At 35.6% G+C, this 16626-nt stretch overlaps 1 protein-coding gene across 3 annotated transcripts in view; it reads right to left on the bottom strand.

Annotated features, from left to right (window-relative positions):
* The window catches only part of LOC128683208 (discoidin domain-containing receptor 2-like), a 58635-nt gene that overhangs the window by 7149 nt on the left and 34860 nt on the right, over positions 1–16626 (bottom strand). For 2 of the 3 annotated variants that reach the window (XM_053768557.1, XM_053768558.1), the window contains exons 4-11: positions 11111–11342; positions 9496–9643; positions 6319–6611; positions 4446–4653; positions 3346–3798; positions 2745–2890; positions 1199–1321; positions 602–720 (exon numbers count right to left, since the gene is read on the bottom strand). In XM_053768557.1, coding sequence (XP_053624532.1) covers positions 602–720; positions 1199–1321; positions 2745–2890; positions 3346–3798; positions 4446–4653; positions 6319–6611; positions 9496–9643; positions 11111–11342 — 1722 coding nt within the window. The remainder of the gene's footprint in view (positions 1–601; positions 721–1198; positions 1322–2744; positions 2891–3345; positions 3799–4445; positions 4654–6318; positions 6612–9495; positions 9644–11110; positions 11343–16626) is intronic. The other variant, XM_053768559.1, reaches the window with a different exon arrangement.

Below are 16626 nucleotides of genomic sequence, written 5' to 3'. Positions count from 1 at the left end.
TCTAAAGATACCTTCATTTTAAACAACTATCTTAGTCTAAACCTATTACAATACACGTTTACTATACATAAGAAAGTTAAAGCACACTTTAAGCTAAGGTATGTTTCGTTTCGTTCTGTCAATGCCAAATATTCTAAAGTGCGTTTGTGACAAGAAATTCTTTGGAACATACTTGAAGTATGCTTTAACTTTTTCATGAATAAAGAGGTAAGACAATATTTTCTGGCAAATGTCTCCTATAGACGAGGCATTACTCTGAAGCTGCACGCAACCATGTCTAGCTATGTACTTCCGATATCAAACTTTAAGCTATATATATTGGCTATTTGACTGGGAAAATATTTGAATAATAAAATAAAAAAGTTTTATTAATTACTTCATTTATTATCGTAGTTGTCATTGAAATATATTAGAAATGGTTTTTGATTCCAAAATCTTTACGTCCAAAGACATATTGTCATATAAGCTCCATATACATGTTTGATATTGGGAAATAGCCAATGAAAAAAGCAACCCCAGAGTAAGGCACATGAGTGAAGACGAGAGGACAGAGTGTGAAGCGTCTAGAGGTGCAATAAATCGGCTATAAAGCGTGTCATACATGATATACCTCTCCTTATTCGTAGCGTCGTGGCACAGGAACTTAACTGCAACCAATCGCTTCTCGGAGGTGATGGTCCCGTTGTATTCTGGCACTCCATCTGCTTCTGCCACGTACACCTGGATGTCGGGAAAAACTTTTTTAAATTTATATAAGGATTATAAAAAACAATGTAAGAAATTCTATGTTTGAATTTGTGAGAAGAAATTCAAGCTGCATTTTAGTTAACCATTTTGGAGTTCCCATATTTATAACTGAGGACTTAAGGACTTATAATCGATTGGAAGTCAGACGCAATGAACCAATCACATTATAGTATGGTTGTCGTTGCGTCACAATGCCGTATATGATTGGTTAGCTGCGTCTCACTTCTAATCGTTCCGATGGTGAGATGTGAAATGCAAACCCGCACTTAGCCCTCTGATTGCAAATCATGTGGCACGAGTAGTATTGGAACCTGGGACTTTTTGATTCCAATAATTTCGTCTAAATCACCACCGTTTCGGAATGTCAGTCTGATTAATACGACATTTTATCAGAATGTGGTGAAATAGACCCTAATTGTTATAACAGCTCGCGAAATTATCAAGTACTGACCGTGCCGAAGCCGCCCTCAGCAAGTTTAGAGATCATGCGTAGGCGGTGGCGCGGAAACTCGATAACGTTGCTCGATTCCAGACGTCGCTTCAACTCCATGAATACCTCTTGCTGGCTTGGCGACTGTAAACAAACAATGAAGGATTTAGACTAATTGATGCTTGTAAAAAATATATTTACGTTAAAGAAAATGGTTAGAATCTTTATGACTACTATTAAGACTAGGTAGACAAATATATTAGTTTGTGATTGGACTAGATCTCTGTTTAGAGCTTAGTTCAAGTATAATTGCCAGCTGACCAAATTGCAATTGGACGAGATCACAGTTGGTCTTCTTTTATGCTATACGAGACAGAGAGTTAGCCAAAGGAGATAGACATTTCCATATGCCTGTAACTGGGAAAAAACTCCAGATTCTTATCGTGTATTTCAAACACGCATTTCTCTTTCTTGTATGAGCGAAACGAAAGATCTGTGGGCGCAGTGCGGGTTTGCATTTCACTTCTCACCATCGAATCAATTCGAAGTGAGACGTAGTTAACCAATCACATTGCGGAATGGTTAACGTTACGTCACATTGGTATACTGTGATTGGTTCTCTGCGTCGTACTTCGAATCGATTCGATGGTGAGAAGTGAAATGCAAACTCGCACTCTGCCTTCTGTTGTATGACGCGATATCACGTTTTCTTTACCGCGTATCATCATCATTATATAGTATAAAATAGTCCGGTTGTCTGTGTATCCCTATGTATGCTTAGATCTTTAAAAACGCAACGGATTTTGATGCGAGTTTTTTTTTAATAGGGGAGAGATATATTGTAAATGTAGTACTATTGTATATATCTGATATCATTTCGTAAAACAATCATTCCAAATTCCCAAATCTTATAGATAGTTTCAGAAACTAACGCGTTTAAACAAACTTTTCAGCTTTGTTATTACTATTACGTAATATACAATTTTACGTACTGCAGGATATCATTCAAATAAGCGGTAATATGACATCGTTAAAGTCGCAGGTAGACGCTAGGTGCAGGTCGTTTACGACAGGTCAATGATAAAATTTATGAGAGCGAGCTATCATAATTTTACTTTGAACTTAATAACGTAATTTAATTATTCGAATTCGATATGATATTGGCGAAGAAGTTGTCGCATCTCACTAATACCAGTAATATTATAACGGCGAAAGTTTGAGTATGTTTGTTACTTCTTCGCATTGTAAACGGATGAGCCAATTTTTAGGAAATATGGTATAGAGTTATCTATATACCTTGGTAGCTAAGTACTCATTTTTGTTTGCGGCTCCGCTTGCCTGAATTTCCCACAAGAACAGATCTATTTAAAGGATGAAAGGTGTTTGTCCTTCTCAGTACCTTCAAACTACATATATGCAAAAATTCAAGAATAGTCGAGAAGATAAAGCGTGAAGAGGTAACAAACAAATAAAAGAACTTACTTTCGTATTTATAATATTAGTCATGATCCTCGTTGTCACATTATGTATATAATCGAGAGAGAATAAACATTATTTATGTACTCACCCTAGTGCTATGTTCCTCCCGTAGACAACTAGCGCGATCCATATCGCAAACTAATGTACCGTGCTGAGACAAGCTGTCCATGCGACGTTTGGTCAACAACGGCGCCGAACTCAGCTCCGGCACTGCGTAGTCGTAATTTGAGCTGTCTGTTAAAGAAATAGAGAAAGAGATTGAGAAATCTGAACGGTGGTAAGAAGTTTCGGAGCCAATAACGCAGAAATACTGTGATTACTATTATTTTACAACAGGAAGAAACAAGATAATATCAATAAATTAAAGTGACTATATGACCGATTTGTTATACATGTCACACATGTCACATTTTAAACTTATTTTTGATAATAATATCGAGATGAAAAAAATCTTCATTCTTTCCCGCTCAATTTTTTTCTTTTTTCATCTCGTTATTATTTTCAAAAAAGACTTTATGACATTTTCAATGTTTATGTTCAGTAAAAACTACAAATACATTTAGAAAACCTGTTAAAAATTACAAAATAATTGTCGTAATAACATTGACTTAAGACATAAGTAGTATGTTGTTTTATTAAATTACATATTTTAAAAATAACTACAACATAAATATCAAAAGTGTGAGTACCTGAAAGCGCAGTATTGGAGTCCTTAACAAAGTCTTTCATCTCAAGTAAAACAGTACTATAACTAAAGTATGGCGCGCACTTCAGGGCCTGATAGGGCTCCTGGTACTCGTCGGATTTGACGTCCAGCCCGCAGTCTATGATCATTTTGTTATCTGGCAACATCGACGTGCCACAGGCGCTGTAACTGTCCGCAGTTCGCTTTTGGGCCACCGTCGTTTTCGCTAGCGGCGACGCGAAGCACTTTCTGTGTCTGTGTCTATGCACTATGAGAAACACGGCGACTGCCAGTAAAATAACTAGGGCCGTCAAAACTCCGACTACGATCGCCATATACAGAGGATCTTCTTGGTGCGCAGTGGATATGGGCACTTCTTTGCTGGGTGTGATTTGCTTCGTTTTGTCTTTGGATAGAGGTTTGAGGCTCTCTGGCGTGTAGTTTCCTTGGGCCACGTCTGTAAGAAAATTTCGGCTCACTTTACTACACCTTGTTCTAGTAATGTTAAAAACTAACCAGCACAACAGACCTTTAAGGATAGTTTAAAATATAAAAACACGCCCTGGTGGTGTTTGCGTGTATTAACGATAGTAAAATATACATACAATGGTTGAAATGTAATATAAGAGTCATTGTTTTATAGTATGTTGAGCGAGTTTTCGAAACTCTTGTCTTCGATGTTCTTAGATCATTAGGGGGTTTAATGTGGGTTCACCATTTTAATATAGAGTTTTTTCGCAAGTAAGCAATCACATTGCTTTGTCGGTATTGTCGCGTCACATTGCCGTACTTCGAGTAGTTGCCTACGATTCGCTGCAAGCGGTTTTCAATAGTAAAATGTAAATTGTAAACGCTAATTAAAACGAAATAGAAGAAGGCAGATGAAGAGACACATGGAGGGTGGTTCGGTAGGAAAGCTAATAGGAATGTAAGAGATTAACATAAGACAAGAAGAAGTGGAGGAGACTGATATGCTATATACCGACACCAAAGTAGGATATAGGTAGGTGGATAATGAATAAACAGCAAAAAATTAAAACGCCACATAAAGAAGGATAAGGGTAGATGGATGCGAACTAAACTTTCAGATTTAATAATGCTCACCAGAGTCAAAGACGACCTCGCTGATGAGGATCCACCTGGCGGAGAAACGGAGCTCGATGCGCACCCACTTGCCGATGCGGTGGTGCAGCTTTATGCTCACGTTGCGCGAGCTCTCGAAGATCTTGTCCTCCACGTTCGTGTAGCGGATCGGATCGTTCTGGAAGTGCCGCCCGCCGATCGAGAAAGATATTATCGCCTCGGAGAACACCTATAGTAATAAATACGAGTCGAGATAAGCTACACTATAATTCTGGCTGAAACAACAATTAGTTTGACTTCCACAGAACCAAATCATCTTTTGTCATAAGCCTTTGACAAGACTCAACTAGGTACTCTTTATTGTATTGTGATTATTTTTAACTTGCATTTTAAAGTGGCTCCTTACAAGTCACAATCTAAGTAAAATTACAAATTTTTCATCAATTTTGTAATATAAAGATCATATAAGAGCCCAGTAAGCCTACTGTATATATACGTGGCCTTCCGAGTTTCGCAACTATTGGCTCTGACCACCGCGTAAGGGATGTAGACACTGTATCTTTATCTGATATGATAATAAAAGCACAAGGCGGTCGTAACTCGCGGCCGAATCGCTCCCCTCTATCCTTTCGAAGTAAACACTTTCAGATTTTCCACCCGTAATACAATCCTACACACAGTATCTGAACAGAAGCACGCGGCAGTCATAACCATTTAACTCCGGAGCCGCGTCACCTCGCACAAGTACATAAGCTTCTTTAATTAACGAGCCGTCCCGATACCATTAATCTGGCAGAGGTACATTTATCAAAATTATTTTGTCGCATGTTACGCTATATTAGCGCGTCAAATGTGACACCGCTTTGTCTTGCCATGTTTGCTGATTCATATAAATTGCCTCTGTCTAAATATTATGCGAGCTTATATTGCACTAGAGACCATACGAAATTCCGTGTCAGTCGGGTTTTAGGTATTGCTAAATTGTTCATAATATTCCTTCTACATATAAATAAAGAGATCGAGTCAAGTTATGGGAGTAAAATACAACTTTTAATTCTTATCTTTGGGCAATCACGAAAAATATCTCATCGTATACGTAAAACAACATAAGCCTTCAATCATTAAAAGAAGGAAAATAACACACATTACATTGATGTCTCCGGCTGTTTTGTTTATTAAATACATTATTTCTTTAATGAGTTATAAGCTCCCGGAAACGGGAAAAGTTTTCGAAACAAATTACCTTTAAGTGTACTGTCAAGTTAACTTTTTAAATAAGAAAACTTGAAAGGAGAAGATAATCTTAAATCAATATATATCACATTCCTTTTTAACTGACAGACAACTCACAGTTACGTACACTGTTAAAAACAAAAAATATTTAAATTAAAAACTTCGTCGTTTTAGAAGTAACACACATGCAATTTTATGTACTTTAGTTATTAGTAAATACAATAATTACTTATTATTATGTATCATATTCCTGGGCAAGCGGGCATTAGTATATAAATAGTATACTATCTGATAAGCTAGTATACTATGTTTTAAAAGGTAACAAACAATACCATTTTTTTTTTAAATTGATGGAAATATTTTTTCCTTTAAAACAGTGGCCTCGTAATTAATAAAGTACTTAATAATAAATGTCTTCTCAGTCGGCTGTAATAACTCTTTAGTAAGGTTAAGTTAATTTAATAATAGATTCAAGATGCGGCCTTCAGATTCAGATCAAGATTTTATCGCTTTCTTAAAAAGTTGGCAATGCATAATTGACCCGTATCGATTCGCAGGTGCCCCTGGGCTGCGGTTTTGCGTACCATAATGCATACCATCGCAAGCTTTTTTTCCACTATGCTATAAAAAAACAGTTGATAAAACAAATGATAAATCCAACCTGCACATCGCGCATGAACTTGTTATTGCAGTAGAGGTGCACAGCGCTGAATTCCCTCACTTTGTCGAACTCGAAGGTGATGACAGGCGGTGAAGCCGAGTCGTTTCTCCATCCAACCCAAGCAGAGTTCTTCGCCGCCTCCCTGATTTCGTCTCCCCCGAACTGCCCGTCCACAAGCTGCCCAAGTCCGCCTCTGAGCTCGTCTCCCCACTGTCCGTCATATGTCATGTCTGTTAATTCTACACCGTTACTCTTCTTGTTCCCTTTCGGCATCGAATACGCCACTATCCCAACTGAAAATGAAAACCATGTATTGTTTATTATATACGAGTGTGATAACGAAAACGTAGGCACACACATAAATATATTTTTGAATGGCCCTTTTATTGAACGTAAATTTAATGCAAATATCATTTTTACGACTATGGATGAATTGTCAATCATGAAATGCGCATGAAAGCTATAAAGTTCCCTTGAACCAGGACTTATCAGACGCAATCTTCAGCACGTTTCCATGGCGCTATAAACTAGGACATGAACATCTTCTATAAATTTAATAGTGGTCAATAAAACTGCTTTACAAATGCGTAACCACGCGCGTACACACAACAAAATGCAACAAATCAATAAACGCTACGTCGGTGAATTTCACAAAAACATGCACTCACTTGGAAATGCAACTAACGTGTTTGCGTCGCGACAACCACCGCTGAGGGAATAACAACACCAACTTTGCTAATAAATTTTATATATATATTACATAAGGCATGACAGATATGAAATTTATTTATATTCCGAGCGCACCGCCACCTGGCCAGGATTCTTGCACAACGCACCGTGTTTTGGTTGTACTATGAAAACAATAAGTCAGCCTATTTGATTACAAACGTACCCTTCTTTGTTAGAATTAGAAAGCAATTATAACAGGGGCTTTATTTCGTCAGAGGACTGTTATGAAACTTTTTTGCTGTTTTTGTATAGACTTTTTATACACAACTCTCACACACGTGTTAGCTAGTATGCCGCAATTCTATATAACACTACTTCAATAAAAGCAAATATTAAACAAGACGCTGAACGATACTTTTTAGTTACATCACTGACATTTGTCACAAACGTTATGCCATCAAATGGTTAATGTACATAAATCAATTTATATCCTCCGTCAAATGTATGTTCTCTAAAGATGATATAATCAAAGCTTAGCTAAGTTCCGTCATATAAAAATGGTATGTGGCATACAAAAAGAAACTAATTAGTAGTAAATTCGGTAATATCATAAAAAATATCAAGATAATACGGGCGCGCTACGTGCTCAGGTGTGAAGGAATTATAACCGACGCACCCTCTCAGTCCGGCGGCCGCACGCCAAAAATGCATAAAAATGTTTGTCATTATTTCTGTACATTATATTTTTTACCTACAAATCGTCCTGTGTAATAGCTCCTGCAACAATTTCTACTTACAGTTATTATAAATATAGGTTTGTAATTTAGCGTGCATTAGTCGTTCCTAGAAGCACTTTTACTATGTCGAATTTTTTCAAAATTTCAATGCTCGCGTGTCGTCATTTTGTACTGGAATTAATGCAATGATTGTAGAGGTATATCAGAAGTCGATGGACGATAATGAGTAGTTACTATATTAACTATTTAGTGTACACTTGTGGGTAATGTAACTAATAAAATAACGTACGTAAACAGGAAGCTCTCTTTCGTCGCAATCGGTGGCTACGGCGTTAAACGTTCGATACTTAGTGTAGACTGTTTTACGTTCTACATCCTAAATAGAGGCCACATTTTCTAATAATTATATACTTTTAAAGTTCTATACAGGAAACGTTTTGAAATTCATATGTATTCAAAATTACATTTATATTTATTAAAGTCTTTATCTATAGAATAATATTGTTACGCTATGTTTTTGCTTTATCAAAATAACATGGACGTATATAAAAGTTTACGATTAATAAAATTTTAAAAGGGAAGGATACCATGCAATATAAAACGGTAGACATTTATAACAAGCGGTAAAATTAATGAATCCGCATCATAATTAGATAACGTGATTAAACAGCACTTGATGGGTTTGAAGACGGCTGCGGCTATTGTCCGAGCTTCAACCCTTTATAATTGCTGGTCTGGCACACGGCACGCCGCGCCGCCTACCTAACATGATATTGGCGATTCCTAGAAGCCTTATATTCAAAATGTGTATAGCTGGGAAAAACATTGAAATCTTGTATCTACTAATTTGAAAACAGTAATATACAAACTGGGTGAAAATGATAGGCAATAATATAAAAGAAAGTTGTCGTTAGGCAAGTGTATTGTAATGTCATAACTTAATCTGTACAATTTCACGGTTCTTTAATTCCGTACCCTGGGCTTTGAGGCATCACAGCTCTGAATATACCGGAAGATGGGAGAGAGCAACAAGTTCTGTAGAAAAACTTGTTCGTAAGCAAGGAAGAAAGTGCAATATTTAATCTGTGTTCTGTTATTTCATTATTTTGCGGTAGACTAAAACGTGGTCACGAGAATTGTATCGCTCGTAATAGCTAGGATAATAGCCTTGTAATTACGATCGAAATAATGCTTCATTGCTTACATTTGTAAGACACATGTTGAATCTTTTTTTGTGGATTTTTGATGTGAGTAGTTTATATCAACATTCGAATTTACACAAGACTGTGTCACGTATCAAAGAGACTGTGACGGTGGATCTTGTTGCAAAACGATATCTCTAAACATTTTCGACGAGACTTTCAAATCCGCCTCGATTTATCTTCGATTGTGAATTTACGTAACATTCAAATAGCGTATATCAATGCAGAAATATTGAAAACTTCTCGCTGGGTTGTATCAGCAAAGTCAAAAATGGATACATATCTTTTAGCGATATCGATTTGAGATGTAAAATAAGAATTTCACTCTCACATAGCCAAATACAAAAATCGAGTCGTTAAAGTAAAATTCTAGGTTACCGGATTTCAGCTACAACCTATATATATTTGTCTACTATTGTTTACTATATATAATAAATAGGTGGCAATATTACCTCATCATTAAACATTTTTTAAACATACAGAAAAAATAACTTTTATTATAATTATCTTAACAGAAAATTGAACAAACATGCTATTAATAAACAAGTTCACTTCATAGTACGACTCACCGCTCCAATAGCAACCATATATCTCCACCCTCATGCAGACGGTCCTCCGATGAGAGCTGTAGGGGATAAAGCGGATCTTCGACGCCCATATTGGTGGTTCCAGGTGGTTTTTCTTCTCTAAGTAAGTGTTCGTGTTTCCGGACATGATCTGAAATAAATTTCTACTATTAGTATTATAATCAGTTTATAAGCAACTAGCTGCGCCCCGGGGTATTGCCCCCGTGGGAATTTGGGGATAAAAAGTACCCATGTGTTATTCCAGGTTATTTTCTACCCGTGTATAATTTCATAACAATCGGTCCAGTAGATAATGGGTGAAGAGGTAACAAAGTTACTTTCGCATTTATAATATTTATAATATTAGTTGGGATAGGGACACTGATGCGGCCAATCGCACGCCTTAAATAATATTCCTCTGAGCATTTGTATCACACCCAACCTACAAGTCTGTTATTTTAATTTAATTGCATTTAATTTCAACATCAAATTAACTATCAATGAAGTTTCTACAAAAAACATTTAGACACTGGAGAACAAGTTTGCTAACGTCTGCCAGATGCTAAAAACGCGATTGAATAATTAATTAGTTAAATCAATACACACACAATGAAAATATTTACACCACGAAGTTAAGGGTACACTGGGCCTAAGTACATACAAGGACCGAAAGCGGACGCAGCAACTTCGATTGGTCATTAGTATGACGCAGACCTTAATTTCATCCCTGACACTTCCCCATGACATAAATCAATTTGATATACTACATGTCCTGTTCTAAATGTCATTACCATAACCCTCACCTCCTCACCTCGTTTCTGTGCGAATTTTTAAGACATCATTACGTAATTATTCATTTCAACTTATTATAACAAGAATTAATGTAAATGTTGTGTTGTACTAGCGGCCCGGCTCGGCTTCGCTCGAGTACACATAAACCTTGTCAGGAATCACATTATCTATTTTAAAAACCAGCAAAAAAATTCGTTGCGTAGTTTTAATCTGGGCATACATAGGTATACAGACAAATGGAAGCGACTTTGTTTTATAGTATGTAATGATAAATTAATGTAATATTCAGTATATTGTAGAAATTTTCGAAAAGAATTTACCTAAATGTCAGACAGTATTTTTTTCTTCTTTCATACAATCTGGTAAACTTGGATATTATCACTCCATCAAGTATTATGTAGTTCATAATTAAACTCGGCTTATAACGCTAGGATCACTGCACATAGAGGCAGTTGAACAAATTGATAGGCTTCAACAATTTCCGAAAAAAATACACATCAAAGCCAGGAAGTCAAATGAGGCATTCATTACGTAGTCGATAATAACAAATTAGGCGTGTTATTAGACTTTAATTGGCTCCACCAATATTACCAGACAGCTTTCACCGGAGATTAGGCCGCGAGCAAATATGCTCTTTTAATCACAGGATTAATTCCGAAAATTGTCCAGGAACAAACAGAAATGCAGTCCAACTAGTGGAAATAGTATAATGAGACCGCTAAGGAAAAGTTTTGTTGCGCGACGAGGTTTCTACAAAACGCCCGGAGTTTCGTTTCCGCTAGTTTGGATCGATGGCGGAGTTTGTAGCAAGGGTCTAAATACTCACCTCCTGTCCATCAGCGGAGCTATATCGCACCCATTTCCCCAGTTTCGGCCTCCAGTATTCCAAGACGTAGGCCTCAGCGTACTCAGCACCCTGACCGTTGCCGAAACGACCCTGGGTGCCCACGCCGGTGATCACGTGAACTGAGTGCAGATCAATCTCCAGCCATTCCGTCGACTCAGTCGTTATTTGGGACTTAGGACACCAGGCGCCTCCTTTTATTTCTTGATTTAATCTGTTGAGTGAAATATATGTTAAGTAAATACGTTTTAAATATAGCGATAAGATCAGAACGTTAATATAGAGAACAAAAGAAAAAATGAGTAATCAATTTATTGTTACAGCAAAAACAATCGAGAAATTGAACGGGTTATAAATAGGTCGAAGTCATTAGACGATCCACAATGGACAGTTCACGTGCTTATAATGACAGTAGAACTAATTATATTCCAATCATTCTGCCTTTAATACAAAGATGTGATCCATGTCTGCTCACTCAAAACAAGGCCGATTAAATTAAAAAAAAAAACAATAATTTTCTTTCAATTGAAGTAAATAAAAAATAGACTGACGTAGTATATAATTTGAAGCAGTGGTGGTGTAATGGTTAAGATTAAGACGTATGTCTGTGGACCGAAAGGTACCAGGTTCGAATCCTGGTCAAAATCCTAGTCATGCCACATGAGTTTGTATACCAATCTGCATACACCACCACTTGCTTCCGCTGAAGGAAAACATCGCGAGGAAACCTGACATAAACTTGTGTGTGTGATGGAGAATTGAAGAGAATAGTTCCAAGAAAGTTGTGTGTTGCATTCCATGTAATGTAATTCCATATAATTCATGCAACGCTTAAACCAATTTTGGTCTAGTTTTTTATTATTATTTGTAAACGAGTTTAATCGAGAGTGTTCTTAGCTATCTCCAAATTTTAATTAAGTAAACAATAATATTTTTCGTTCTAACTAAAGTATATTAGGAATGCTACTCCAAAATTATGCGGAAGGACCTGCGTGCAACAACTAGTATAAAATTAAACAAGGCCCCCAGTTGTTCGATAACTGTTTTATAATTTAAAACTACCAGTTCTCTAACAACTTTAATTAGTGGAAAATGGCGCTTATTAAGTTTGCGGTAAGTATTAGGTTGTGCTGTGAGTAATTAAAAATAAATATGTCTTAAAAACTCAAATACTTTCACGTGGGTGCAACCACAGGCGACGTAATACGTTTTTGTACATTAGTTTTATAAATACACTTAATAAAACTCAGTTCATTACTAATTTACGATCATTCGCTCCTGGACCCCGACTGTTTTTTTTTAAGTATATTTATAAAGTGTAGTGAAGTAAGAAGTATGTTTTCTCCAGAATAAAAATTGAAATTGCTTCAACATATCAAGTACATTTTAGAAGTAAAAGTCGGTCGAGAGCGGTCTAGATTATTGAAGAAGTTTCAGCTGAGAGTAAAGAATTTTGACAATATTTAATTTTATTTTAACCCTTAATATTCGTGTAGATTTAAGTTGGTTTTGCTTGTTTGATATGACTATATATAGACACCCACACAATAGACACACTAACAAAAAAGTACTAGCGGACTTATCACAGTTTGAGAGTATAATTTTTTATTTATGGTATAATTGGAAAATTTGATGGAAAAGTATTTCAGTACAACACTTTAGACTTTTGAGAAACGAGAAATTACATACACCCATATTAAAAAAAAAAGACATTATTTTACTTCACTGTCACCCGATTGCTTAATACAAATAGAATGAACAGGTGAAAATGAATAAGAGCTCGGTAAAAACGGATTCAGTGTTACCTTTTGAATGTATTAACCATAAAATGAATAACAGTGACACTAACGAACACTTGAGCTGGCCACAATCCCGTCAAGCACTCCAATTGTGTGCCATTGTTAGTTGACAGAAGTTGAGTAAGTACCATTTTATGACATGAGCACACTACTACGTCCTATGAACTGTACGTATTGTCATGATTTTAAATTCCAATAAGGCTTTATTGTTTTAGATAGTTGGGAGGTCTGCAGCGAGATGGCTCGATATGATACGGCATGTATTTTTATAAGATCGCTGGTATTGGACATGATGAATATATTACTTTAACAAGTATGTATATGTATGTATAATCTTTTACGAGCCTTAATCAGGGAAATGTGAAAAAACTTGCTGTCAATGTAGGCTTTAAGTATTTGAGTAGGTTTGACAAGTTAATTAGCGGCGAATTATAGAATTCTGCTTCAATGGAAATTTTGGGGAAAATGTAAATTTATCTAATCGATATCAGGTGTAGGTGTAGCTGACACGAAAAATAGGTATTTTGATTGGTTTCTTCATTACTGACGGTATAAATATAGGGCAAATTTATTTTTCCCAATTCAAGACAAGGCATTTCAAAAGCTATGACTAACAAGGCTTTATACTAGGAATTATAATTCAAAGTTTGTTAACTATTTGAAATTGAAATTTTAGAGATCAAATAGTTCACTAAAATATTCATTGGAACTATAATTGAAAGGACCAAGTTTAAATTTGGCGAGGTAGCCTAAACCCAGCTACTTAATAAAACCATTAATAATGCAACCTATAATAGCGCAACAAAACTTACAACGAAGGACCATTCACGATTTAATGCCCGGTCAGTGACCCCATTCGAAGTTGATTTAATAGTACACGAGCATGGCAATTTCAACCACTTGATTGGTTGATGTCCCCGTAATATGCAACTTAATAGATACGCAGGTGTCTAGAGATTACAGATAGTACGTTTAATTACGATGGCATGTGAGTGTGGTCGTGCAGACATTCATGGTATTGCAATAGTAAATCAAATCAATGCGATGTATGCCAATATACCACTCATATAATTCAAGCAATTAACATAAGTAGCTACCCATTTCTTCGTTTATCGAAGCTTGGCTTCCGTTACAATACAATAATTCGTAGTTACACACATAGAGATTGGGTTGGGTTATTAGGTACAATAGAAAAATCGGTTCTATTTTACAGATTCATTCTTATAGGTTAGACTTATCAAGTCGTCAAGAGATGTTGTGTAAACGTTTATGCGAAATGCTTTTAAAAATGCCTTTGTTTAGTTAGAAGCTTATTTTTTATAATTCAGCATTCATAATGATATCTTCTCCCTTCCATCTTGACAGACAACAGAGTACTCCCAAGTATAAAGGGCCCATTTAATATTAATTTAGAGGTTGAGAATCATAATAGCGTTTATATTAATTTTCATTTCTGTTAGTACAATAATAAAAATATATACCGTAAATAGAACCAACATTTTAAAATAAATCAATTGCGCTTGCGTTTAAACGAGAGCATTTCTTAAACCTCATGCTTTCTCCAATCGCGTCAATCAAAGTTAATAATAGAGACCTCGGTGTGGTTATTAGCTCGTTCACTTATGTGTCACAGTTATCGTCCAGCCTAGCCAATCGAATAAGACGGCCAGTCGTTAAATCTATTGACGGAGCCACGCCGCTCTGTTACATTTATGTCCTGTCCCATAACATCTCGTCCTAAATTCTTGTGGCGTTCCCTTGCATCTGTATTCGGATGACACATTATAAAAAAAGAAATAATTTTTATCGACAAATATGAGTACTATTAATATATTAGATTCAAATTGTTTATTTCGTGAACATAGAAACATACTTATTGTATTATATAATTTGAAAGTGCCACTTATAATTTATTTATTAAACTAATAGAGGACCGTCCCGGGACAACTCGGGTACAATCATACGTAATAAAACAGTAGCCTATGTTATTCCTGAAGGTTTCGTCTGCCTCTGTGCCAAATTTCATCTAAATCTGTCCAGTAGTTTTTGAGTTCATTAATTACAAGCAAAAATACAAATCTATTAGTATAGGTATGATAAAATAAATTTGGCGTTAAATAATTATTAAGCGATTTAATTATGCAAGCATTAGCGAAGAAAATTGAATTACCTGTTTGTAAACGTTAAGATACTCAAGTGTTCTACAGAAAAGCAAGCCAATATTAAATAAATCACAAAACAGTTAAAAATAGAAAAATAAGTCTGGATGTCTTCCATAAAAAGCAGTATGACATCATTTCGGGCCATAATGTTAATAATACGAACGAGCTCTGGTCAGTTTAGTAATTGATGTCACACCACTGTGATGTTCAATACAGTGGGAAAGACAAATAAATAAACATGACATTGCAACAAACAAGTGCTTTGGCGAGAAACTCGACACATACGTGACATTTGGGCCAATATTGCTTCGAGAAGTAGGCGCGGATCCAGTCCCCAAAAAAAGGTTATGGTCAACCATCGAATAACTGTGCTATAAATATCTTGAACGTTTTTTCAGTAGAGTTAGAACAGATTATTAACTTTTCTGTATCATGGAGTCTGTATGCAACAAACTATTCCTTCTATTATTGTTATAGATGACAATATTTAGATTATAAAACTGGCAAAAATTGTGATTTTCAAAGTTGTTGTAAACTATATTCTGCATAGCCATCCGCGCCTGTCGAGAAGTTGGTTGATCTTAGACGTAGTATGCATCAATAAGAACTTGGAAAGCTTTAATAAAGGAATTATTATAAATAAATATATTAACAATAAATATGAGGAACATGTTATATTATTAACAATAAATATGAGGAATATGATGAATAAAGTGATGAAAATGGACCAAAGGGATAAATAAATTATTTTATAAACAGATCTAACTAGATCATTTTCAAATATCATGCGCAAAACAGCTTTTATTATCTAATAGCTAGCTTTTGTCCGTGCTTGTTGCTATCTTTTTGATCTGCTTGCGACTTTGTATTATTTTATTTCAGCTTGAGGTCCAGATCTTTATGTACCTACATTTTACAAAGATAAAGAAATAACACATATTATACTAGTTTTAACGCGCGGCTTCGCCCGCATTTATTTTCTACGTTCGCTCATATGCTTATTATTGTCAATATCTGGCGTTCTATGCAACGTATCACGATGAAATCTATATATATATGAAGTAACCACATTCAATTCCATTCAGTAGTTTTGCGTGATGCGCTAACAAACATACAGACATGAAATTAAAAAAATGTTTTGGCTAATCCAATAAAGACATAGATATGAGTAAGATTTGTTAATGCTAATAGTGATTGGGATAATTACAATGAATCTGGATACCTTAACATGCAACTAACTGAAATTTTGAACGAGACTAAACATTAATACCTGTTGTAAAAAGTTTACTATCAGAAATTTATTAGTTAGCCAATAGTTAGCGAGTAAAGTCAACAAATTCCTCATGAAGTATCCGGGGTAGCCGGACATCCTATCAAACAATGAATATTGTTCAGAAATTATTAAATTTCAATAAAGTATGAAACAACCGGAACAGAGCCTCTTAATAACTACAAATTTCATCTCGCCAACAACCAGCATTAAGAAATTGCAGAATGTTTTATGATTAACTTGCAAGCTTTATTATATCCGGATGGA

Source organism: Plodia interpunctella, chromosome Z, assembly GCF_027563975.2.
Source record: "Plodia interpunctella isolate USDA-ARS_2022_Savannah chromosome Z, ilPloInte3.2, whole genome shotgun sequence".
NCBI classification, from domain to species: Eukaryota; Metazoa; Arthropoda; class Insecta; order Lepidoptera; family Pyralidae; genus Plodia; species Plodia interpunctella.
The sequence above is the reverse complement of the archived record's forward strand: the minus strand, read 5'-3'. Positions and strand labels throughout refer to the sequence as shown.